General features: G+C 54.1%; 2 protein-coding genes across 6 annotated transcripts; one reads left to right on the forward strand and one right to left on the reverse strand.

Moving 5' to 3' along the window:
- Nucleotides 1–1,989: 1,989 nt before the first annotated feature.
- On the reverse strand, nt 1,990–5,647 carry LOC120896393 (lysosomal alpha-glucosidase-like). The gene is made up of 3 exons (XM_040300461.1): nt 5,352–5,647; nt 4,552–5,295; nt 1,990–4,469 (listed from the first exon to the last, which is right to left on the reverse strand). The coding sequence occupies exons 1-3, from the start codon at nt 5,470–5,472 to the stop codon at nt 2,551–2,553; spliced, it is 2,784 nt and encodes a 927-aa protein (XP_040156395.1). The 5' UTR covers nt 5,473–5,647; the 3' UTR covers nt 1,990–2,550.
- A 638-nt stretch (nt 5,648–6,285) lies between these two features.
- LOC120903663 (histone-lysine N-methyltransferase ash1) lies at nt 6,286–24,282 on the forward strand. Of its 5 annotated transcripts, none has more exons than XM_040313610.1 (8): nt 6,286–8,194; nt 9,550–9,959; nt 10,033–10,825; nt 11,387–19,700; nt 19,769–20,895; nt 20,984–21,190; nt 21,458–21,532; nt 21,802–24,282. In XM_040313610.1, the coding sequence occupies exons 2-8, from the start codon at nt 9,715–9,717 to the stop codon at nt 21,967–21,969; spliced, it is 10,929 nt and encodes a 3,642-aa protein (XP_040169544.1). In that variant the 5' UTR covers nt 6,286–8,194; nt 9,550–9,714; the 3' UTR covers nt 21,970–24,282. The 5 variants fall into 5 exon arrangements, with proteins under 5 accessions (XP_040169544.1, XP_040170339.1, XP_040171178.1 ...); XM_040314405.1 differs by having other exon boundaries at nt 6,286–6,733; XM_040315244.1 differs by having other exon boundaries at nt 6,286–6,509.
- Nucleotides 24,283–24,940: the final 658 nt, after the last annotated feature.

Here is a 24,940-nt window from a genome sequence, read left to right on the forward strand (position 1 = left end):
ACACGTTATTTAAATCCTAAACATTGGCGCAAAAAAAAGCACCCTCCAGTGGCATGCAAGGGGAACGGATCGTAAAATGCAACACATTCCACGGTGGGCGAAAAATGAGCCCTCAAAAATGAACCAATTATGAGGGCGGATCTGCGGTGCGCTGTGGGTGCGTTCGTGGTATTCGATTAATTTCCGCTAGATGGCATCAAATCCTATCACGTTACGCCGCGCTGGACAACGCGTCCCGGGGTCCGGACAGCAGGAAGGACAAGGACCTTCGCAACAAGACATCGAGACCAAAAAGGCAACGACAAGGACGACAGCGTGACAACCGTGGGCTGCGCTTGGGTGGGTTTCGTGTGTCTGCCTTGTCTGAGGGTTTACGGTAATGGTGTTGAATGAAGTCCTTTCTACCAACAGCAAAGAAGAGCAAAACAAAAAATCCCCACGAAGGACAATATGACTCAAAGATGCGACTTCCAGAAGAAGAAAAAAACATATTTCATTCAGATTTCTCAAATTACAAACGGTTTTTCTCGTCTGCCTTTTGGACCCTTTTGTGGAAGAAGTCGGCAAAAAAGTTTCCATCTTTGTCGAAATTGCCCAACCACCCTTTGTGGGCCAGAGTTTTGCTCGTCGTTTGTTCGTTATTTCATTCCTCTACTAGCTAATTTAGTATATTTTGACTTTGCTTACTGTTCTAGGCACGAAACGAGTAATTTCCATCGCTAAAGTAACCGTCAATCGAACGCGCGTTCCAAGAATCCCGTGATCGAGATCCGTCTGGAGTACCTTGACGGATTTCCACCCTTCATTAAAGTGGATGTTCAAAAAGAGAGGAAAAAAACCAGGTCCCTCCAGACTCGTGTGCACGAAGGCCGTACCGTAGTCGGGTTCGAACTTGAACTTGTCATCCCATAGTTAACGTTTACTTTCATCCAGTCGCGGGGCTCTAGTCTAGTCACTCCTCACGCGGCTTATTCCCTCCAACCCAAAAGCCAGTCGCCGACCCACTTGTTGCTTTTGGACACGGATAACTTGCGCGAGACCCGCGACAACGACACGACCAACAGCCGAACGCACACTCAACTCCCCTCGCACGGTTGCGAGTGACGTTCTCCTTCGCCACGTGGTGAGTCTGCGCACAACGCTGGCGGTGCGTAATACGCGCGCAAGGGGAACATTCATTCAACTTGTAACCTTTGGCCATCCTCAACGCCCACTTTGCGCCAATGTCCGCACAGCGATCTCCGTTTGGTCGAGCAAATGTCCAGCCGTTGGCCCCTTTTGCGTAGGGATGAGCATTGCATTGCAACAGTGCCTTCTTCTTTGCGGTTGGATGGGGCGTTGGGGTTCTGGGGAAGTGGAATAGATATTTAAATTTTTATGAACCCTATATCGAGTGTAACGGGTACGCTTCGGTATAAATTAGCTAACGAACCATGTTGCTGAAGGCTCCCGGTTTCGTTTGGGTTAAGGTAGGTATCTTTCGGCGAACGGTGACGGTTCAGCGTCCCTGGAAGGTGCTGACGCCTCGGGCGTTTTAGAGCTGGGTTTTGATGTGTGTCCATTTCGAAATCCCGATAAAGCAACCCGACTACGAAGGTTCCAGCACAACCGTGAAGACAACTGTGTTGTTCACGTTCTGCCCAAACGGTCAGTCAATAATACGCCGTGTCTCCTGGGAGCTGGTGGAAAACTGCTGAGGATATTCACATAAATAATGCATGCGTGTCCGATCGTACGCTGGACGCAATGACGGTGCTGCTACTTATCACAAAATGGTGATGTTAATTTACTCCAAAAACCTTCAACGGTAAAATTTATATAGCTTTAATGAAACGTGTTTCGTCTGCCTGATTAATGCCTGAACCTCAGTTGCTGGAAATGATGCAGGGGCTCTTACGCCGTCAGTACACTTCAAGTACGCATTCAACGTGCGACAGCCATAACGCTGCCTTTTTGCATATGCCATTCAAAAGTAAAGCTTGCTGGGGCTTTAGTATAAAAAAAAGACTTTATTTCACTCGAATAGATGGTCGTTCATTCTTGGAAGTGCTTTGCATGTTAGGCGCCTCTTTGCACTACCTGCTCGTTTAAGGGCCTCCTTTAAGGTTAAGTGCGGTTTGGATCAGAAAATGAAGCATCGCGCGAGCGAACAAAAGAAAAAAAGTCCACTAGCTGTTTCAATTAAATATTTTTCTCACAAAAAGAACATCTGAGCGGATCTGCGGATCACCGGAGAAGAGTGGAAGAAAAAAAATGTGCGAAATACACAGTATGTACTGTACACTTTGAGATAAGATGAAGCCTGGAAGTGGATTGTGCACGCTGAATGCATAATAAAATTTCCAATTACCATAACTGTGTGTGAGGGCGTGCGCGACTGTGTGTGTGTGTGGATGACAGGACACGGATGCACGGCGTTCAAGTACAGGAATCTTGAAGAACAATCACCGCGCTGCTGTTGGGGAGGGCACGAAAGCGGCAGAGGAATTTTACGCCCTCCCATACTAATCCTTCGCCTCGCGCTTAGTCCGACAGGACGGGTGTCTCTCGTTAAACGTCGTCCCCGCCGTACGGATCCTCCACCGGCCCCTTGCAGTGTTCATTCACGTACTCCACCCGCTTGTCTGGCTGGGCGCAAAAGTCATAGCCAAGGTCAAACAGCAACGGTTGCGTCGTGTTCGGATGCCCATACAGCTGCACGTTGCCAATGGTAACGTTCAGCGTGGCACCATCGGAGCAAGCGAGCTGCTGCGCCTCCGGGCTAGTTACCGCCGCCTTAACACTGATCGTAACACGCTCATCCAGATCGACGCCAAAGTCTAGCCGAAAGCCGGGCAGGAACAGTACCCGGCCCGCCATCGTACACCTCCACCGGCGGACATTGCACTCGAACGCACCGACCAGATACAGGGGCTTCAGGCGGGACAGTTCCGCCGTCAGTGGCACCGCCGTTCCGTTCTCCAGATCCACCAACTCCTCCACAACGTGCCGCATCGGGACGAGATGCCCGGGGCGCAGAAACATCGGCAGATCGGACTCAACCACCGCGTACTGGAGCACATCGTTTCCCGGCATCTGCTGGCCTGCCCAAAGCTCGTAGAACGTTTCCGGAAAGTAGATGGCGATCTGTGTCATCTGGGGAAGCAGTACCGGCGCGACCAGGAGCGCCTCACCGAGCATAAACTGCTCCCACAGGTCCATCGTGTAGTTGGCTGCCTCCTCATAGTGGTAGAACATTGGCCGCAGGTAAGGGGCGTCCTCCAATAATAACAGCGTGTTCAGGTACTCGAGCAACGAGAACCGTCTCCTCAGTGCCGCATGCATTATGCGCTGTCCGAACCGGGTGAACTGGTTCGGTGTACGATCGGCCGCAACGCGTAGCAGAGGCAACAGTGAGCCGAACTGGTACCACCGGATGCAGAGCTCCTCGGACACGCTGGAACCGTTGGTCAGCGGTGCATTGCCACAGATCGGGGTGCCGGTGAAGCTGATGCCGACGATCGATAGGCCTATGCAGCGGTCCACCTCACGGCGCAACGAAATCCAGCTGGTGGAGATGTTGGCGGGAAGATTCGCTGCACGAGTGTGTATGTCATAGGCGGACGTTACAACCAGCGTGTTTGATGGGTCAATCTTTCGCTGGATCGCATCGAGCGCACGGACACCGATCATGTTGTGCTGGGAAAGGACGAGCTGGGAATCGTCCGACAGTAGCGTGTTCCACGGTAAAAGATCTACCAGCGTGTCGTTCAGTTGATCGGGTTGGTAAATCAGTTGCTTTACACGTGGCAGAGTGCTGTTGCGCTCGTCACGAGGGTTGGCTTCCTCCAGAACATACCCATCGGCTTGCAGGTTAAGAACACGCTGCCACTGTGCGTCCAACCAGTCGGTAAGATTCGCGGAACGGCTTGTTCGCCAGTCCACGTACACGGCAGTCCTGTTCCTCACACGACCCTGATAGGCGAGCTGATTCCCCGGGTGTCTCAGCAGTATGGCTTTCTCCCTGGCATCAATGAAGGTGGGATTGCCTCCGTAAGCTACGGTGAGAACCAGAGATGGAACGAACTTCTTGCCGGCATCTCGCAGAAGCTGCAACATTGACTCCGTATCCTTATCAAGAACCATCGTATCGGACAGCCAGAACATGTCGTTATGCAGACAGTGAGAATCGAACATGATCGTGTCGTTGAGCAGCAGTTCCAAATTCCGTCGCACGATCGTAAGATTGCGCTTCACCGACTGATCGCAAACGTGCACGCCGTACGCCCAGTACGGTGGGGTGTATTGGTTCTGAAGGATAGCCTTCGCCTGTCCATAGAGCAGGGAAGGCGTTGGTCCGGGCAAAAACTGCAAATCGAAGCTATCGCCCAACTGTGCACGTACGATAATGAGCCGGGAGCCTACGATTTCCACCTCGGTGAGGCCGGGCGCGTTAAACATCAACCCATTGAAGAGTTTCAGCTTTGCATCTGAAGAGAGACACGGACACTGTGTTACTACTTACAAGGCACTTCCTGTTGGTATCGAGCCTCCCCTCGCCCAGTCACTTACTGTAACCCATCACGATCGGCACGGTGGATGAGTTCTGCGTGTTTAGTAGTAGATACTTTGACCCAGGTTCGAGATAAGCCCGACCCAACCCAAACAGTATATCCGCACCGAGGTGCAGTGTCCACTCGAGAAAGTCCTCCGTCACGACCAGTGGTCCACGGGCCGTAGAAAAGATCACTTCCTGGTCGATCTTTCGCTTCACCTCTATAAAGAACGTAGGACTGTACACCTGTACCTGCAGATCGGCTGTTTCTAGTCCGAGGGAGACTTTCGAGGACATTGGAGCATCTTGGGTTGCGTTTATCTTTGAAAGCAGAAACCGAAACCGACCTCCCGTTTCCTCCGTAACGCTGACATCGAAGCGTACCTCACGCAAAGCCGCCTTATCGTACGAAGTAACCGGCCTGTAAGGGGACAGAATGGCCGGTTCTCCCACACTCCACTCGCTTCCGATGATGTACTGATGCTCGGACGGTAGTGAGTGATAGCAGGTGGCCAGACTGGTGTAACAACAGCCCAGCAGGTGGCACTCATCCTGCGTCAAGTTGCTCGGATACCCGCAGGGGATGTGATACAGCGTCGGATGGCCACAGGTACCGATGATGTCGCGCTTGCCACCGTGGCCGATTTCCTTCGAGAAGAAAAACAGATACGCAAACGCTGGTATTACGACGCTGGCCAAGGCAAGCACCACAAACAGGCGTATCGTTTTGTTCAGCAGCAGAATGTGTATTAGAGCTGGCCCTGGAAGCAAACGAGGGACGTTGATGGGATGCACGCACTAAACTGTTGAGGCTTACTTTTATCGAACTCCGGAATCGCTGTCGTATCGTAACCCATTTCCGGTGGGAAATTGTTTCCCGAACCGTACTGGCGTGACGTTTTTGTGGGGGCGGAATTTCCATCCTGCCGACGGAACATGGTTAGGTGTCAGAGGGGTGTCACTCACAGCTCGGGGGAAGATTAACGGGATATTATTGCGGCGTGTGCTTTAAAAATTCTATCAATCAAAGGCAATCGGTCGCTTCTGCACGACAGGTAGACGACGACAATAAACTAGTCACTAGCAACTGTGATTGGGTATTAATTACTTCCATTCGACAGATACTCACACCGACCGACCGTCTTCAAAGATAAGCTGCTATCAGCGCGGAAACATCACAACGATAAGGGACGGTACTGATGAAGTGGGACCGTTGCCGGTGCTGCCCGTTGTGGAACGTGTGTGGAGAAATATACAGGTGGAGTATCGCACAGGAAAGGGATTTTACATAGCTTAACAGCATGATCACATTTCAAATTGTTGAGGAGCATTTTCTCTTTCGTTGATGTTAATAAAACGTCGCAAAACATCGCAGAAGCAAAGAATTATGAAAAAAGCTGTAAATCATCAGATTCCAGGCAAATTTTGAATGAAAAGATAATCTTCACATCACTTTCCATTGAATTTTTGCAAAAGAATCCGTTTAAAATCAATCGATGCAGGTGATTTTTTAAATTTATTCTTGGATCCGTTACAACGTCCCTTTCAATATGGCGCGAGTGCACCGCCACACAGCTAACCAATGAGCTAACCTGTCCGTCACGAATTTTGCGCGTTCTAGCCTGCTTGCACGTTCGTACGTATGCCTCTGTGTGTGTGCGTATGTGTTGGCGCGTGTGAGGGAAAGAGCGCGCGTATGCTGCTGACAGTATGGCACACACAGCGCCCGTCCCGTTGGTGTTGGTGAGATCGGCTGCACTCGTTTGACTGCGCGCTCAGTCTGACGGTGGAAATGAGAAAAAATATTTTCCATCGCGAAAGTCGCGCCGTGCGAATCGGGAAAGAAAAAACCGCGATCGGTGCAGCAAAAGCGGTCGAACGTACGTAAAACTGCATTCGAAGCCGTTCCCAGCACTGCAGGTTAGTGATTGTGCATCGTGCGAGAGTGTGCAGTTTTGTGCGGAGTTGAGAAAAGGTAAAGAGTTACAGCACAGCAGCACAGATTACAGTGGTTTTGGCAGCGGTCGAGTAGAAAGAAGAAGAAGAAAAAGAAGGGAGAAGAAACAACAGCCCTTCGTCACCAGTGTGGTCCGTCGAAAATGGTCAGCAGGATGGGATGGAAAAAAGCCGATTCCATCACAGACGGTGTGATGCGCTAGGCCTACTGTTTGTGCGGAAAAATCAACCGTGTGAAATATGGTGAGCAAAAGTGGTGGTAAGCAGAACAGGGCTCGAAGGGTCGCCGTCACAACATGTCCCATCATAATTCTTGTGCTCTGACGACACCAATCGGGAGGGTGAGATAATTACAAATCCTGCTTGCGGTGCAGAATACAGAAGAAGTTCATAAAAAGTGCATCGAAATCGACCGAAAATCGCGCGAGCAAAGTGTGCGGCAATCGAATTCGCATGTTGTTCTACCGCTCGCCCGTGTGTGCCCGCAGTGTGGTGTCGTCTTGACGGTGAGACGCCATTTTAGAATTGATATTTATACGTACACAAGGGGGAGGGGGGAGAATAAACGGTTCAGCTGCATGCCGTCTGTCGTCGTCTGTCGTGCGTAAGCGAAACGGGTGGTGAGCGCGTGTGTGTGTGTGTCGCTCCCGCAGTCGGTTGCATTTTACAATAAAGTGTCCGCGGAGTGGAGTGAATTTCGCCGTGAGCAAAAAGCCTGACGGCGGGCGTGATTTCCGTGCGGGGTGTGTGTGCGATGCAGTTCAGGTGAGCGAGTCGCATTATGGCGCTGCTCGGCCGAACGCACAATTTGGGATGCAGTTTTTGCAGCAGTACGGCGGGGTGAAAGTGTGTGGCAGATAGTGAGCTACAGCGCAGGAAGAAGATTGGCGAGTGCGAGCGCGAGTGCGTGTGTGCGAGAGCGAGATGAAACGACAAGCAGCAGCAGCAGCAGCAGGGTCGTTCGCTTGTCGCGATTGAGTGAGCGTGTGTGCGTGAGATAGAGAATCCCCCTTCTGTTCGACGGAGATGCGAGTGTGTGTGCGTGCATGTCAGTTGTGTTGGGCCAGTTGGTGGTTTGTTTTGTTTCGCAACGTTAGAAGCAGACGGGGCAGCAGCAGCACGACGCATCTCAGCTCAGTGCCACGAAGCCCGGCGGAGGAAACCCTTTAAACAAAAAAGTCGTGAATGAAGAAAAGCAAAGCGGGATTTGTGTCTCTGTGTGAGCAAGTGTAAACACACATCGGGAGCTACTGAAGAACGCCAGCCGATGTTTTGATCTGAGAGCAGCAGCTGTCATACAGGCTGTGCCCTCCGTAAGACGCGTTCGGAATCGATCGTGGAGGGATTTGCGTGCATGAAATCGGTCAGTGTGTTTGTCGTTATCGCGAGTGTCGCTCGCAGTGTGCTGTGAAATAGATCGTAAAACCGTCAGTCAGTCCTTGTGCGGTGCGAGAAAATAAGCGCGCAAAGGCTGGTAATGTTTTGGTTGCTCCCAAGAGTGGTGTGCGTACTTGCTGTGTGTTGTCATCAGGCGTGTGCGCGTGTGTTGGTGAAATCTAACGCGCCAGTCAAAACAGGCGCCTTCTGCTGCACACCACTACCACACTGACGCAGTAGAACTGTGTGTGTTTGGGTGTGTGTGTGCGTGCGTGTGAGTGAGTGTGTGTGTTTGTGCGCTGGCACTGATTGATGTTCCATGTGCGGGTACGTTTATGTTTTTCCTACTATCCGTAACCCGTATTATAAACATTCCCCGCGCCAAAGATATTAGAGAGTTTCGTGCGTTTTTTTACTACCCTAATTTGTGTATTAAAAATAGATCTTTTTTTTATTATCTGCCGTTTGAAACATGGTAATTTCACCGACGAAGCAAACAGTGACCACATTCCTTCACATCCACAGCACAGCACACGCACACACTGCGCCCTACCAAGCCAGCCCGAACCCGAACCCCGAGAGAGGAATCGTTCACCCCAAAACGTGTCGTCATCACCGTCCACAGCCACAATCCCCTTAACTGTTATTATGACCCAAATAGTTTCCCACCGGTTTCCCACTGGTTTGAAGAAGTTGGGTTTGGAATTTATACGGGTTTTTGTGTACGATCGTGTGGAAAGAAAGTACACCGTTTGGTGTGCGTATTAGCATAACGTAAAGAAATGCGGACAAATCGAGTGAGTGGACGGGTGCTTGCGGCAGAGTGTAGTTGCAGAGGCATTTGACAATTTCTGCTGGTCTGTCTAAATGTAATTTATTTATGTTCTACCCTTCGTTATGTGGCTGAAGACAACCCGTCAGTTTGTGTACGTGTTCACTCGTTGCTCTTCAGTGAAGAAGGCACGAGATGTGTTTGTAAACCAAAACTGAGTAACAATTGTGTCAGCTGCGAGAATGCCCAACCACCAGCCGCCTAGCCTAGAAACTCGAGCGAGGGTGGCTACGTGACGTAATCCAAGGACGAATGCTTATCCTCGACATCTCTCATCGGTCCTCTCGCTGCTTGGTCCTCGACCTTGAGCACCACACGACCTATCGTGGCGTGGCCGCCTCTCCACGCTCTTCGTCGTTCCCGGGGGAAAAAAAGATTTATGATACCGTCTTCGACCCGGTCGGTCCCTTTTACCACCGCCGACGGCCGGACAGACACATGGAAAAAGAAGGCCCGCCACCGCCGGCTACCTGCCAAACGAGACGCATGGGCGGGTGCTGGGCTCTTGTAGCTGGAAATTATGTATGATGTATGAGGCACACAGTATCGGTGGGCTTGCTGGTCGGGCGGAAGAAAGGACACAACGTGCAGGACAACATATCTTTAGAAAACACTTCCAACGCTTTCGGAAGATAACTTTCATTGAGTAGGGATCACTTTCCTTTAGCAGATTGCTCGGTGTCATAACATAGCATCCATCATGCCCGAAGCGTAAAGCAGTTTGGATGGAGAAAAAAGGGTCGCTTCAAATAATAGGGATTATATCGGAGATTTATTGCTAAATTAGATTTAGATATGGTTACTCTAAGGTATTAATTTGTTTTTGTTTTTGGTTTTACTTTCATTGCAGATGCAAACAGCTATTACGAATTTAAAAACACAGTGAAGCTTTTAGGAACTGCTTGTGAATTGAAGTGAAATAAGCGCAAGCTACAGAGAAGCACTCGTGTGGCGAAGTGCTCGTGTGTTCTATTCTATTCGCAAAACTAGCATTTTTCCACAGCCGCCCAGCAAAATGACCATCGTGAAAAGCAATACAGCAGACGCGGCTGGCACCAATCCGGCGGACAATGCCAAATCGCCGCTCTCTTCATCGTCATCGTCCTCTTCCTCCTCCGACTCGGACGATGGCTCGGACTCGTCGAGCGATTCCGACTCGTCGTCGGCGTCCACGAGCAAAACCAGCAGCAAACAGAGCAGCGGCGGCGGAGGAGGAGGAGGAGTGCCACAAGAAAAACCACAACAATTTAGTGTTATGAGGTACGGCGACAAACGGAAAAAGACCAGTAAACGAAACAAACACTAATAACATTGATTTGACATTCCCCAACAGTTCCGATAGTGCCGGACTTCGAATGAAAATAGCCATTCCTCGAAGCCAATCGAACGCGACACCAACGCCTTCACCGACGGCGTCGCTCGGTTCCAACCATCAGCACCAGCAGCTGATGCAACAGGACAGCCTTCCTTCTGGTGGATCAGCAGCAGCTGATCGAAGGCAGAAAAATGCGGAAAACGTTCTCGGCGGCGAACGCGCATCGCCCGCGGGGCTAGTGCTACCCGCCGGATCCTCCACGAAAGTGGATTCGTTCAAGGACGGCGCCACGAAGAAAGGATCCAATACAGCAAAGAGTGCCATGGTGGCGGCGGTGGAGGCGAGTTCAACTCGCGCTAGAGCACCTCCAACCGCCCAGCAGCGTGTGTCGAGCGAAGGCGGTGGTAGCAAAGCGTTAACGGCAACGGCTGCCTCGCGCAAGCAGGGCAGTAGAATGCTGCCCGACGACAAACGGGAAGAGCGGGGCAGAACGATGCACACCAAGGCTAGGAAGCGACGGTCGTCGTCGGGCAACGATGGCAGCAGTGCGGGTCGCACGAAGAAAAGCGTCAGTGAAAGTGATTCCAGTTCGGCCAGCTCGTCCTTCTCGTCCTGCACGAGCAACAGCGATAGCGACACGAGCAGTACCGCTGGCGACAACAGCAATCATCATCATCAGCAGCAGCAGGACGATAAGGCGAAGCAAACGGTGGGTGGGGGACGCCATGCAAGGACAGCGTCGTCAGCGGCGGTCGCGTCTGGGAGTGCTATCGCAGCTGGCAAAAAGCAGAAAATTCTCAAGCGAAAGAAGGTATGTTTTTGGTTTTATGCGTACCGGAGGGAATAGGTCAAGCTTGAAAAAAACTGGAGCAGTTTATCGAGAAGTTTCTTAGACTTAGATGCATTCTTGCGGATCTGTTGGAGGACGTGATTTGGGTTATTGTTTAATGTGATTTTTTTAAATATTTAATCTTTGATAAACTCAACACAATCATGATAAAATCTTAAATGAGTGCGCTATTAGTTAAAGCCATAAAACATGTTTGATTTGCCTTTGTGTGGCTGTCATTTCAAAACCACAAACGACCGTGCGATGAACTCATATTCGGATGCATGCAGTTTTGTACGTGATGATTTAATGACCGCGCGGCTTTTTAAAATCACATAACGGGGACACATATGCAAATGATAAAATGTGGTTTTTCTCTCAACATTTGTTGCCTAGAATAACCTTTTATGAGTTCAGATGAATTCATTTTAGGTGAAACTAACCAAAACAGGAAAAACGAATCGATTTCTCGCATTTTTATACTTTAAATGTATTTTCCAATCGATGGTTAAAATAATTCCTCTTCCTTTCTTTTCGCTCCAGGCAAGCCGAACCGCTACATCCAGCAGTAGCGATGAGGAGGACGAGGAAGATCTGCCCAGCGGGCGCAGCGGGAGCAAGAGCGGTACGGCGAACCGGACAAACGAGTTCACCTCGTCCGACTCGAGCTCCTCAGACGAGGACGGCAAAGCATTCGCGGCAATGCGCACGAAAGCAAAGAGCTTACAGTCGACGAAGGGCAGCGGGAAGGACGGCAATGGCCTGCTAACGTTGACCGATGGCAGTGCGGGAGGGCTGCTGCTGAACCGGCCACCCCTCTCCACGTCCACACCGGCCAAACAGCACGGTGCGTTTCCACCGACACTCGGCGGTGGCATGTCGTCGGCCGGGGACGGTGGACTGACGGCCGAGGGCGGTTCGTGCTCGAGCGACAACGAGCTTCCGGCGCTAGTCAGTGCAGCCATTCGTCGGGTGGAAAGTGGTTCCGATGCCGAAAGTATCCGGGGGTTGTCCGCCCCGACGCAACAGTACACGTCCAGCCTGTTGCGGGATTTTGTCGTGAAGACGCAAATGCTTGGCACGGTTGGTGGGAGCGGCGCGGGAGCAATGCCGGCGGGTGTGAGCGGATCGGCTGCCAACAGTGCCGGTGGTGGTGGTGGTGGTGGAGGTGGTTCGCCATCCTCATCCTCCTCGTCCTCATCGTCGTCAGGCTCGTCCTCGTCGTCTTCCTCTTCCTCCATGGAGGAAGGGGCAGACCCAGCGATAGGAAGCGCCGGTCCAGGCCCGGGAGGTGGCGGTGGTGGTGGAGTGGCAGCATTTGAGTTGGATGTCCGCAAAATTAAGACTGAATCTCCCGTACCTTCAACGTTGCCGCCTGCCTCGGTGGGCCGTAACACTCCGCTAGTAAATGGGCTTACCACCGGGGGCATGAAAACGACGGACCTGCCGGTACCAGCCCCGGCACCGAAACGTCGCGGTCGTCCTCCAAAGTCAAGCTTGCAAGCAGCACCCGCCCCGCCACCCGCAGCCCGACCGACCGGTTCGTCCCGGTCGGTCACCATTCCGACCGTTAGCGAGTCGCCCGACTCGGGCATTCTGTCCACGCACAGCTCCACCGGTTCACCGAAGACGGATAAAACGAGATCGGCGTCTCACCTGCGATCGACGGTGGGAGCTACCGGTTCGTCCACCTCATCGCGCCGCAGCAAATCGGAAGCACGGGGAAGCGCTTCGAGTGCGTCGAGTGCCATACTGTCGGCCGGTGGAGCGGCGTACGCTGCCATCTCGGTCCTACCCGCGCCACCGGGAGCCGCCGGGAGCGGAAGCCGAACGTCCGGCGCCGCCGCGTCGTCCTACGCGCTCACCTCCTGTCTCGATCGCAACACGTACGCTACCGAGCGCGTCCTGTATCCTCCCCGGGGGCCGAAGAAACGGGGCGTCGGGAGACCGCCGAAGAAGGACACGGCAGCGCATCAGCAGCCAGCCGGCGCCGGACGGGGAGGCCCTGCGAACGATCCGGCCGCCCGGTCGCAGCAGCAAGCCGAAGATCGGCTCGATCCGCACTGGCAGAAGATCGATATTAGCAAAAAGTTTCACGAACCTCGGCTCAGCGGGTACAAGAGCGACGGTGGCCATTCGACGATCTGCTGCAGCAAGCGGCTTGCCTCGCAGAGCGGCTACATCAGCGACTATGGCGGCGTTGGAGCGAGCAGTGGGCGCAGCCGGCTGTCCGGCTACAAGTCGGACTTTAGCTCTCGCTCAAGGCGCAGCTGCAGCCGGGCGGGAGGCTACCGCAGCGACTACGGGCGGGCGAAGAGCTGCGGCTATCGCAGCGACTGCAGCACGCGGCATCGCAAACAGGTGCGGCGAAAACGGCGCAAGAAAATAGGCAGCCATCAGCAGTCGCAGCAGCAGCAGCACCATAACCAGCACGACCATCAGCATCACAACAACAATCTCAGCGATCGGAAAAACTACAACGCGTCGAGCGATGGGGGCGGCGGCGGTGGCAGCACCAAATCGGCCAGCGTTGGCGAGCTGGAAATTATGTTCATGGCGGGGCTGACGCTGGGCAGTACGAGCGACGAAGATAGCAGCAGCACGAGCAGCAGTACGAGCAGCAGCAGTGCCGAGAGTCGCGAGAGCTTATTCACGGACCATTCCGGTGTGGATCGTGGTGCGAACAGCAGCAGCGGAGCGGACAAGGTGAAGCGAGCAACGTCTGGCAGGGGAAGGAAAGCGAACGTCGCTACCACCAAACCGAACGCAAAGCTTCCGCGAACGCCCCGAAAACCCACCCCGCCGAAAACTGTCGCGAAAGGGCGTGGAGCAGCAAAAGCACCTCGAGGCAGACCGCCCTCCAGCACGACGATCGATCGGAGAAGGAAAGCGAATCACGCAAAGCACGGCAGCAACAAGCTCGACTCAGACGATGAGGACGAGGACGAGGAAGAAGAGGCAGAGTTGGTGGTAAAGCGACGGTTTGGTGACCGCGTCCGGACCAAACCACTGCAGCCCGCCCCGAAAGACCCGCCGACGAAGCCTTCGGTCGCTGCGACTGCTTCCGTCGCGCTGAAGCAAAAGTCGTCCGCGCTGGTGAAGAAACCGGGCCAGCGTGGTCGACCACCGGGCGTGAAAAAGCAACCGGGTGGGACGGGAAGTACGGCCACAGCCGCCGCCCTGCCCGCCGGCAAAACGCTCGGAAGTTTGGACGTTCTGCTCGCGCCGAAGAACAGCACCGCTCCGGTGCTGCCGGTCAACAACTTCGACCGGGTAGTTGCATCGATGAGTGGCAGCAGCAAGCAGCAGCCCGGGTCGAGCGAAGCGAAGAAATCCTCCATCTACACCTTCTCCAGCACGACCGTCGCGCCAAAGAATGCTTTTGCCGCGTTTCTGCTGCGTGGTGCGGCGGCCGACGATGCCGCCAAGGACGACGCGGAGGAAGGTGGCCGGCTGCTGGGGGTCAAGAAGCTTCCCCTCTCGAAAGCGAACGTGATCAAGAACTCGGAGGAGTGCAGTCGGCGGTTTCAGAAGTCCACGTCCTCGTTTGCGCTCGGCGGCATTGCCGGTTCGGTCGACCTGCTGGCGCGCATTGCCGACGGGACGATCCCGAAAGCATCGCCCACCAAGTCGGTCTGCTCGAAGCGCAGCCGAAGGAAGAGCTGCGCCAGCGATCGGCTGGAGGTGATGTCGGTCAAGAGCTACGGTGTGATCGGCAGCTGCGGCAAGATACGCCAGCGGCGCCTGAGCACGATGAGCCGGTGCAGCAGTCGTTCGGCCGGCTCGAGGCATGCGGCGGCCAGGATGAGGCGGCGCAAGAAGCGGCTACGTTCGATGTCGGTGGCACCCGGCACTACGGCGGAGATGGTGAGCGGAGGTGGCGGTGGTAATGGTGGTACTGCTGGTGGTGCGGCCAGTTCATCCGGGCTCGATTTGAAGCTGAACGTTGAGATCGATCGGCTGAGCGAAAGCTTCAGTGGCATGTGTCGCATTGTGGGTGGAACGGTTAACAATGAAGCTGGTCAAGCATCGTCCGGCGCTGGCCGATCAGTCAGCCCACCGGAGGAGGCAACGGCCACGAATGCACCTGCCGCCGCAACACCAACATCGGGCAAGGGGCACCAAACGAAGCGCTCGGTGAAGAAACGGAAAGCGTCCGAGCATGTGACGGACTCCCCCTCGACAGCGGGTGGGGCAAATGCACCGGGCGGTGGTGGTGGAGGTGCCGCTGCGTTGGGCAATGGTGGCGGAGCCGGCGGTGGTGGTGGTACGGGCAAGCGGCGGAACAAGAAAACCGTCCCAACGCAGAGCCCGGACGATCACAAACTTCCGCTCAAGAAACGGCACTACCTGTTGACACCGGGCGAGAAAGGCAACAACAGTGACAACAACAGTGGAGTGGATGAAGTGAAGACCGGTAGTAGTGGGGGTAACGGTGGTGGTGTTGGTGGTAGTAGCGCTACTGCCGCTGGAAGTAACGTTGATAGTGGGAATAGTTCTACGAGTGGCGCTACGGGGTCCGGTTCCGGGTCAGCAAATTCAAGCTTCACCGGCAGCCATACCGTGTTGAACCCGTGCGCCTTTGCGAGTGGCGCGAGATCATCGGCCAACTCGGCAGCGACTGGGTCTTCCATCTCGGGTGCAGCCACCAAGGCGGTGACGCCCAAGAAACGGCATCTACTGAAATCCCCCGAACCCGGTCCCGTCCCGACCGACACCGAGCTGCAGCTGCAGATTAAGTCGAGCGATTCTCCGCTGACGATCGTGAACGGAGGTGGAGCGTCGGGCACGGTGGGCGATGCAGGAAGCTCTCCTTCGGACGGACATACCGTTGGTCGAAAGGCGGCTGTTGATGGCGCTGTTGGTGGAAGTCCCTCTAATGCTGCTGGACAAGCGAATCCTCCTGTGGCTGGAAGCAAGAAAAAGACCAATCGCCAGCAGGAAGGATCGTCGATTTCGTCCTCGACCGTCAGTCGGGAGCGGCAAGCAACGGGAGCTTCCGGTCAAACTGGCACAACGAGTGAAAGTTCAGCCGGGCCCCAACATCGTTCAACGCCACCGGCACGGCCATCGGTTATACAATCGTCCGGATCGGTGCATCCCGCCGCATCTTCCGGTGCGTACTCCGCCTCGTCTGCCGGACCACCGCCGGGAGTGTTTGAGCCCACGGTCGATCTGGAGCTGGTGATACCGCCACCCTCCTCCATACCGTCGCTTATCGCAAAGGTTGAAATGCTCGATTCGCCCCGCTTGGGTGGCAAGGACGCTGCTGCTGCCGCCGGTGCCATTGGGTCCTCCTCCTCTGGCCCCTCGGGCAATGTGGCCACCAAGCTGGAATCGGAGGAACTGCAGGTGCTGACGGCTGCCCAGCGAAAAGCGGCCGGGCTGGGAGCGGGCAGCGCATTGCTGGCGACCATCTCGACCGCGTCCGCCTCCTCTGAGAAGGTGCTGGAGAAGCTGCTCACCAAAACCGGCGCCCATCATCTGCTGATGAAGAAAAAGCGCAAAAAGCCCAATCGCACTGGCTTTCCCACGGTGAAGAAGAAGAAGAAGAAGCTGCCCGAGAATGACCCTCTGGATGATGGGCTGTCGGTGCTGGATTTGAAGCCGGAAGTCGGGCCGGATCTGTTCGATTCGTCCAACCTAACGCGCCACGTACCGTCCGAGGCGGAAAAGACGCGTATGAAGGAAAGGCAGCAGCAGCACCACCCTTCTACGGGAAAGCATGCGGCGTGCGATCGCGTACCGAAGGAGGGCGAACCGACGGACTGCTTTATCGAGCGACACACGGGCGTTGGGCGACCTCGGCTGTCCGTGGTAAGCCTGGAGAAGCTGCAGGGCAAGCTGCCTCTACCGGGAGGAGGTTCTCGCGACGTTGCAACGACGCCACCGGCGACGGGAGGCCGTGGCCGTAAGTCCGTGATAAACCCACTGGCAGCGGAGCATCAGTTGGCGGCACATCGCTCGAGAGGACTCAGAGACGAACCATCGGCAGCAGCGGCCGGCACAGTAGGTCGCAAAGGCAAGAAGAGACAGGAAGTACCGAAGCCACTGCCCGAGACGGCAGTCGGTAAGCGTCAGAAGGCTTCGATGGACACGGAAATCCGATCGGCAAAGGAGCGAAACCGTAGCAAGAGTGTGTCGGTTGCGTCGGAGCAGCTGCCCAACATTGTGCGGCTGAGCGAAACCCTGTCCAAGGGTGCCGCGGCTAAGGAAAACAAGGAAAACAGCCGTCTACCACCCGGGAGGCCTCCTTCGGCAGCAAAGCGAGCCGGCAAAGAACCCGCCACGAGTGCGGAAACATCGCCGCAGGATGATGCCGCCGGAGTCATTCGTCGAACGCGCAGCTCCTCGGTGGCGCTGGATCCGTCCGAGGTGAAGAAACTGCACCACCATCACCACCACCACCACGAAGCAGAGCACGAGTCGGCCGGAAAGGGAGCGTCCCAGTCCAGCACACCGGTGCGTCCCCATTCCGGCGGAATTGCCGCACTGCACAACGAGGACTCGACGTCACTGGACTCGATGCCGCTGCTGAAGCGCCTCCATTCGCGCTCCATCTCGCGAATGCAGTCGGTCATCACGCCGACGGTGGTGATCGAACCGATTGCCACCTCGCCGAAGACACCCGGCCGACCGAGGGGCCGGCCGCGCACAACCTCACCCATTACGGCAACGGAAACGCCCAACTCGCCCACCGCCACTGCCGGACCCGGTCGTGGACGGCCTCGGACGGCGCTCGCCCTCACTGGCAACCCTTCGGCAGCGTCCATGCAGCGTACGCCCGCCTCTCCGCTCTCTTCGCCCAGCCCGACGGTGGCCGCGGCCGAGCGCACCGCTGGCAGAAAGAAGCAGCGACTGGACGGTCGCAAATCGGTGCCTCCCGGCCTTGCCGAACCGATCGAAAGCGCTCGTCTCGCGACCAGAGTGACGGCATCCAAGTCGGTCACGCCGACGCCTCCGGTGGGAACCGTCATTCCGACACGGTTGAAGCGCGGCAAAAGCGATGAAACGCTGCGAGCCCAACAGCTCGAAAAGCCCACCAAGAAGCCGCGAAAGGAGCTGCCGGGCTCGGCCGAACCATCGCCGGAAACGGCAGCCCATCTGTCCAAGCGATCGGCCATCGCGTCTCCCATCGTCGAGCCGGTCGATCCGGAGGAAACGGCGCACGTGCTGCAGCCGGCCAGCTCGACGGAGGAGCTGGAGCACGATCCGCTCCCACCGGACGAGGGACCGTCGGATTTCCTCCGGCTCACCGACACCCCCTCGCCGACGTCTTCCGGTGAAGCGCGGGAGCTTGCGATGGGTGGTGCTGCGGCCGGTGGTCGTGGTGCCGGCACGAGCAAGAAGCTGCCCCGCAAGAAGTACATTACGGCGGGCCTGTTCTCCGACTGCTACAAGGACGACGGTACGACGGGCGGGGAGGGCCGTTCGGGGCCGAAAACGCCCCCGGAAACGCTGCTCCCTCCGCCGGCCTACTGCGAGCGGTTCCTGCGCCGTACGGTGCGCGACTTCCAGCTGCCGTACGATCTCTGGTGGCTGCAGGAGAACGGCAAGCTGCCCGGCCGCAACTCGGTGCCGAGCTGGAACTATCGCAAGATCCGCACGAACGTGTACTACGACGTCAAGGCGAACCCGTCGACCGACAACAACACGCAGTGCAACTGCAAACCGGACAGCGGCTGCCAGGACGACTGCCTCAACCGGATGGTGTACACGGAGTGCGTGCCGGAGCAGTGCCCGTGCGGCGACCGGTGCCGCAACACGTGCATCCAGCGGCACGAGTACGCGCCCGGGCTGGAGCGCTTCATGACGGAGGAGAAGGGCTGGGGCATCCGGTCGCGGGAGCGCATCAGCAAGGGCACCTTCATCATGGAGTACCTCGGCGAGGTGGTGACCGAGCGAGAGTTTAAAGAGCGCATGCGCACGATGTACCTGAACGACACGCACCACTACTGTCTCAACCTGGACGGTGGTTTGGTGATCGACGGCCATCGGATGGGCAGCGACTGTCGCTTCGTCAACCATTCCTGCGCACCGAACTGCGAGATGCAGAAGTGGTCCGTGAACGGGCTGTTCCGGATGGCGCTGTTCGCTATGCGTGACATTCCGCCGAACGAGGAGCTTTGCTACGATTACAACTTCAGCCTGTTCAATCCCTCCGAGGGGCAACCGTGCCGCTGTGGCTCGGAACAGTGCCGTGGGGTGATTGGGGGCAAATCGCAGCGCATCAAACCGATCCCGCTCGGTTCTTCGGGTGGCGGCGCTGGTGGCCCTGGAGGCACCGGTGGCCAACGAAATGCTTCCGAGGCGGGTGCGGACACAGATGCGAGCAAAGCGGCCGGAGCAGATGGTACGGCGGGTGGAAATGGAGCGAGTGGAGCGCTGGTGGTCGAGTTGAGTCCACGGAGTGCGGCCCGATCGCGCAAACGGCAGGCGAAGAAGAACCAACCGATTGTGCACCTGAACGGTACGCCTCTGCCCACGTTCCATCCACCGTCGGTCAAGGAGCGGGCACTGATCGCCGAGCATCATTGCTTTTTGCTGCGCAATCTCAACAAAATCCGCCGGCAGAAGGAACGAGCCGCGACACTCGCATCGGCCGGTGGCGGTGGTAATGGTGGAGCAGGTGCAGCTGCGACAGAGAGCGGTGGCCAGGGAGCGGCTGCGGGAAGTGATCAGACAGCGGGCGGGTCGGGTAAACCGTCGCTTGCGTCACAAATCTCCGCCTTGCGCTGTCCGCGCAACATTCGCACCCGTGGACTTGCCTTTGTCGAGGACGATCCGGAGCTGGAGAAGACGGCCCGCATTGCGGTGGCGCTAAAGGATATTTGCACTGAAATTGCCACCTTGAAAGGTAAGTCTTGCGAGTCGCGAGAGAGTGAAATACAATGGACTTATGGTGCTTTTCCCCCCTTTTTTTAGATGATAAAGGAGTGCCGTTTATCAGCAAACTGCAGTTGCCATCGAAGAAGAAGACGCCCCTGTACTACGAGCGCATCCCGAAACCGATCGATCTGGCGCAGATCGAGACCAACATCGAGCAGGGCGTGTACCGCATGCCGAAGGTGTTCGAGGAAGATCTGCTGATCATGCTGAGCAACGCGATCAAGTACTACGGCATCAACTCGCCGGAAGGGATCGCCTCGGAAGCGCTCAAATCGCACTACTACACCTGCAAGCAGCAGCAGGTGCCGAAGCTGCAGGCGTACATCGGCGAGGAGAACGAGCTGCTGCGCGGGTTCGTGCCGAAGAAGGAACCGGCCGAGGATGCGGTGCCGCCGAAACCGAAGCGCGGCCGTCGCCAGGAGCAACCGGAAGACATTATCCGCTGCATCTGCGGGCTGTTCAAGGACGAGGGTTTGATGATCCAGTGCTCCAAGTGTCTCGTGTGGCAGCACATCGAGTGCACCAAGGCGGATCCGGCGGTCGAGAACTATCTGTGCGAAAAGTGCGATCCGCGCGAGGTAAACTACGAGATTCCGCTGAACGAGTTCACGGAGGAGGGCTACCAGTACTACGTGTCGCTGATGCGCGGCAAGCTGCAGATCCGCCAGACCGACACGGTGTACGTGCTGCGCGACATCCCGATGTCGCCCGATCCGAAGAACCCGAACGCGCCGGTCCGCAAGCACACGTACGAAACGATCGGCAAGATCGAGTACAGCGAGTGTGACATCTTTCGCGTGGAAAGCCTGTGGAAGGACAAGGAGGGGCGGCGCTTTGTGTACGGGCATCACTATCTGCGGCCGCACGAGACGTACCACGAGCCGACGCGCCGCTTCTACCCGAACGAGGTGATGCGCGTGCCGCTGTACGAGGTGATACCGATCGAGCTGGTGGTGGACCGGTGCTGGGTGCTCGATCCGATCACGTTCTGCAAGGGCCGGCCGGTCGACAGCTCCGAGCCGCACGTGTACATCTGCGAGCTGCGCGTCGACAAGAGTGCGCGGCTGTTTTCGAAGATTTCGCGCCACTCGCACCCGGTGTGCATGAAATCGTACGCGTTCCACAAGTTCGAGCAGAAGCTCAAGATAGCCAAAACGTTTGCGGTAAGTAATGATGAGTGTGGCGGCTGTGCAGCGGCGTACGTACAAAGGACAAATCACTGATTTATTGTGCTCTTTTACACATCAACAGCCGCATGATCTTGGTTCGCTGGCTCATCTACTGTCGATACGGGACAAGCAAAAGAAGGGTTCGAAGAAGGACGAAGGCAGTGGTGGACAAACGGCGGCCGGATCCGGTGCCGGCGGGTCGTCCGGTTTCGGTGGAGCCGGCGGAAGCCATTCCGGTGGTTCGAAGAAGATGACACCGATCATACAGCTGTTGCCACCGCCACCGAAGGTAAGTTGTGAGACAGTGCGCGAGCACGAATCATTCCGCTTAATCTCATACATCTCATCTCGTCATCTCATTTGTAAGGGTTTCACGATGTAATTGAATCCTTTTAAAGGATCATCTTCATTCACAATCAGTCATCATCATGCCACTGCCACTGTTACATTGCCCGCTCATACCATTGTGTTTTTTATATGAAACGCGTGGCGTCAACCTTTCCTTGATTGTTATTTTCTTCTTTCTCTCTATTTGTCTCTCTCCTGTATTTCCAAGACTGGCTTGAACACAGACCGCAGTACCCTCGCGGTTCAGCCTCCGACGGGTGGGGCAAAGCCGACCAGAACAAAGGTTCATACATACATAGTTCGATAAAGTAACGCTTTTTTACACATAAAAATGACAATTGGCTCCTTAAACAAGGATTCTAGACCAAACTATTGATCACCAGCTTCTTAGTTGTGTGCTGGTATAAATAATAATTGCTTTCGCTCTTTCAATAATGGTGGTCACTGGCGATCCAAAGAAGAAAGCCGCCTTTTCTGCCACATTTTAAGTGTTTTCCCCATCAAAATAATGTTTACATTTCCTATTTTTGTTTCCTTTACAAAACCCCACAGACGCTAGCGGAAAAGCGCAACCGACTGGAGCAGGTACTGGCACGGCTGATGCAAAAGCTAACGCTCAACCCGAACGCCCTGCCGGTGGTGGACATATCGTACCTGCTGACGGGACGCGGGGCACGACTGCGACGGACCAACAACTCGACGCCGGTGCCGATTATTTGAGAGTGGGTTCGCAAGAGGAGAAAACGGCGTCGCAAATGGAAGCGTTGCTACGACTGAGCGTCGTACGGTTACGGTTTTCAGGCCGCGTTCGTGGATTTTCTCCTCGCCGCCAACACTACTGCCACAGAATAATGGACCGACGGCATTACAAACAGGCGAGCCGGATCGCCCACGGGGTTTCCGCAGTAGGGGGAGAGTTTCCGCTGCCGAGGAAACCGCGCTGGACGATCAAGGCTCGCGGAAGCGACATGCAGCAGCAGCAGCAAGAGCACCAGCGAGACATGTGCATGATTTTATAAATACTTTTACTTTGTTGAACTATTTTTCGACCCTCGTCAGTATGCTGACGGTGGTGCTCTTGCGCATCGTTGCGGTCAAGCTCGAGGAAGCTGAGCTATTGGCGAAATTCGCCGCTATACTCACACCTGCATACGTACTATACACGCTATACACATGCAGCACATACGACGCACGCGGGATAGATGGTACACCCAACATACTCATACAATGCTTACACTACACCACCACTCCATGATGTACCTTTATGTTTGTATGTTATTTGCTATTTATTATTGTTAAATGCTTCTTCTTATTCATTTTAACGCGGATACACTATTTTTTTATCCGCTATAGGGGTTAGGTTTGTTGGCATTTTTTTTCTTTTCTTTTACGAAATCATTTCCTTCCCCCCCCCTCCCCAAAACATGATTGTGGACCGCGCGCGCTCGAGAGAACGGACGGGCGTAAAAGTGGGGGGGGGGGCAAAAGTTCGGCGCTCTGTTTGGATTTGTTATTTATTTGTACGAATGTAGACATAAATCTGTCCCGGATTATCTGCGCCTGAACTTTGTTTTGTTTTGTTAATAGAGTGCTAGAGGAATTTGTTCGAATTATTATGCATAGATGATTATAACCATTACGACTACGATCAGTAGTAGAATAGGGAGAAAGAGTATAGAATCGATCAGATCATGCAAGATCGATAGTATGAAGTTTTTTTTTCTTCTGAATTCTTTAACTTTAACTTTCTCCTGTACCTTTATCTTTGGTTTAACTGTAGTCAGATAAGAAACATATGCACACACACACACACAGTCGAAGGTGTGTTTTCGGTAAAAATCTATCCAAACGTAGAAGTGGATATTAAAATTGTAAATAGGAAACCGGAAACAAAAAAAAAAAGGCCATCAACGAAGCCAAAAGCATGCCGGGGAGGAGGTGGGTGCGCGATCGACAAGCAATGCAATTAGATTTCCTTCCTCTCTGCCGCGCGTATAAAATATGTTGCTGAGACACGTAAAAATCTCCCTTTTTGCAAGCACACACACACACACACACACTGTCAAATCAGCGTATCGAATGGACTGGATAATTATTAGGTATAAAAAAGGCTAGGGGGTCACATATATATATTAGGAATAGTATAGTGTTGTAAAAGAATTCACAAGAAATGCATCTATTTTTCTGCCAATAATAAATACCCACTCAAACATACTGGAAACAGAATAATTCACACACCAACCTTTATATGTGTATGTATATGTAACTGTAAGCTATAGGATAGGATCACTACTACTACTACTACTGCTATGCGAATACTAAGAAGCACTGGAAAACGAAGGGAACGAGGGAACATAAACATGAAATCACAAACAGATACAAAGCATAGATTTTTAATAACTTATAATGAATTAATAAAGAAACGAATTCGCGAAGGAAAACAAGTTGAAACGCTAAGCAAGTCAACGCACCTTTTATTAACCTTTAGGCAGGCTGACGCAGAAGAGTAAAACCGGGCACGCTTTATTTGAGGGATTTCCAACACTGTACACTGTAAATGGTACAGCGAAGCAAGGAACAAGAACAGAAGGGGAGGGAAGGCACAGGCCTCTTCTGACGTGAGAGTTATCGTTAAGCTCTGAGACACGATCATCTTTATAATATGCTTAATATATGCTAGTTTAAATTGAATGATTTGATAAGTGAGCGAGAGGCTTTCGTTGCGAGAGAGAGATAGGAGAAAGAGAGAGGGAGAGAGAGAGATAATGCGCAAGAAGGGAAGGATGGGAGAGAAAAAAATTAAAAAGGATAAAACAGGAAACCGTGGTGCTAGAGAGGAAATTAATTACAGATAACAAAAACATACACACAGACACATATGCAATTGCAGAAGCACTGAATTGAGACACATAGACACACTGACCCCACAACATGCAGTCACATACTAATGTTCTACTATTCTCTGGAAATAAAACACAAAAACTCCCCTCCCCGTTTTTGGATCTTTGTTCAGAAGTGAATTAAAGGAATGTATGTTTTCTTCTTTCTTTTCTGACTAAGAATCAGACTCATGATAATGTGAAAGAACCACTTCCCGATGCAAGAGTTTGGTGAAGCACTAACGCGTTCTTAGAAGTGTAGAATGAGCTGGCAGTCCCTTTCCCCTCCAAACAACCGACAGACCGACCGATCACCATCACGAGTTAATAACGTCATCAAGTGCACCGATCGCGTTGCACACACAAACACGGCAGTGTCGTCACCGATTATGCATATGATCGGTTGTTTTGCTGACTGATCGCACGAGTTTTGGATTACTCATCGACATGATGGCGGCTGCTACACGATCCAGGATTAAGATCTTGCCATCGATAGAGATATAGGCGTGATTGGATACACACGGAGCGAGGGGGTCTGAAGCTGACTGTGCAACCGACCTGTGCCAGTCCCGCAAACGTGAGCGGAGGCAACCTGCCATATTTAATATGCAATTGCATGTCCTCCCTCCACCGGAGTGGGTCATACGTGCTTCGGACGTGGTTGGACCATCGGCGGTTGGTGCGGTTTGGGCAAGGAATCCCGTGAGGGATAGAAAGAAAAGGTGAAACTGATATACCATTGCAAGTAGTGATGGGTAATACGGAGAGTCGTGGATCCAGTAAGACTCTGAAAAATTGAATGCGACTCCGAT

Source organism: Anopheles arabiensis, chromosome 2, assembly GCF_016920715.1.
Source record: "Anopheles arabiensis isolate DONGOLA chromosome 2, AaraD3, whole genome shotgun sequence".
In the NCBI taxonomy this organism is placed as follows: Eukaryota; Metazoa; Arthropoda; class Insecta; order Diptera; family Culicidae; genus Anopheles; species Anopheles arabiensis.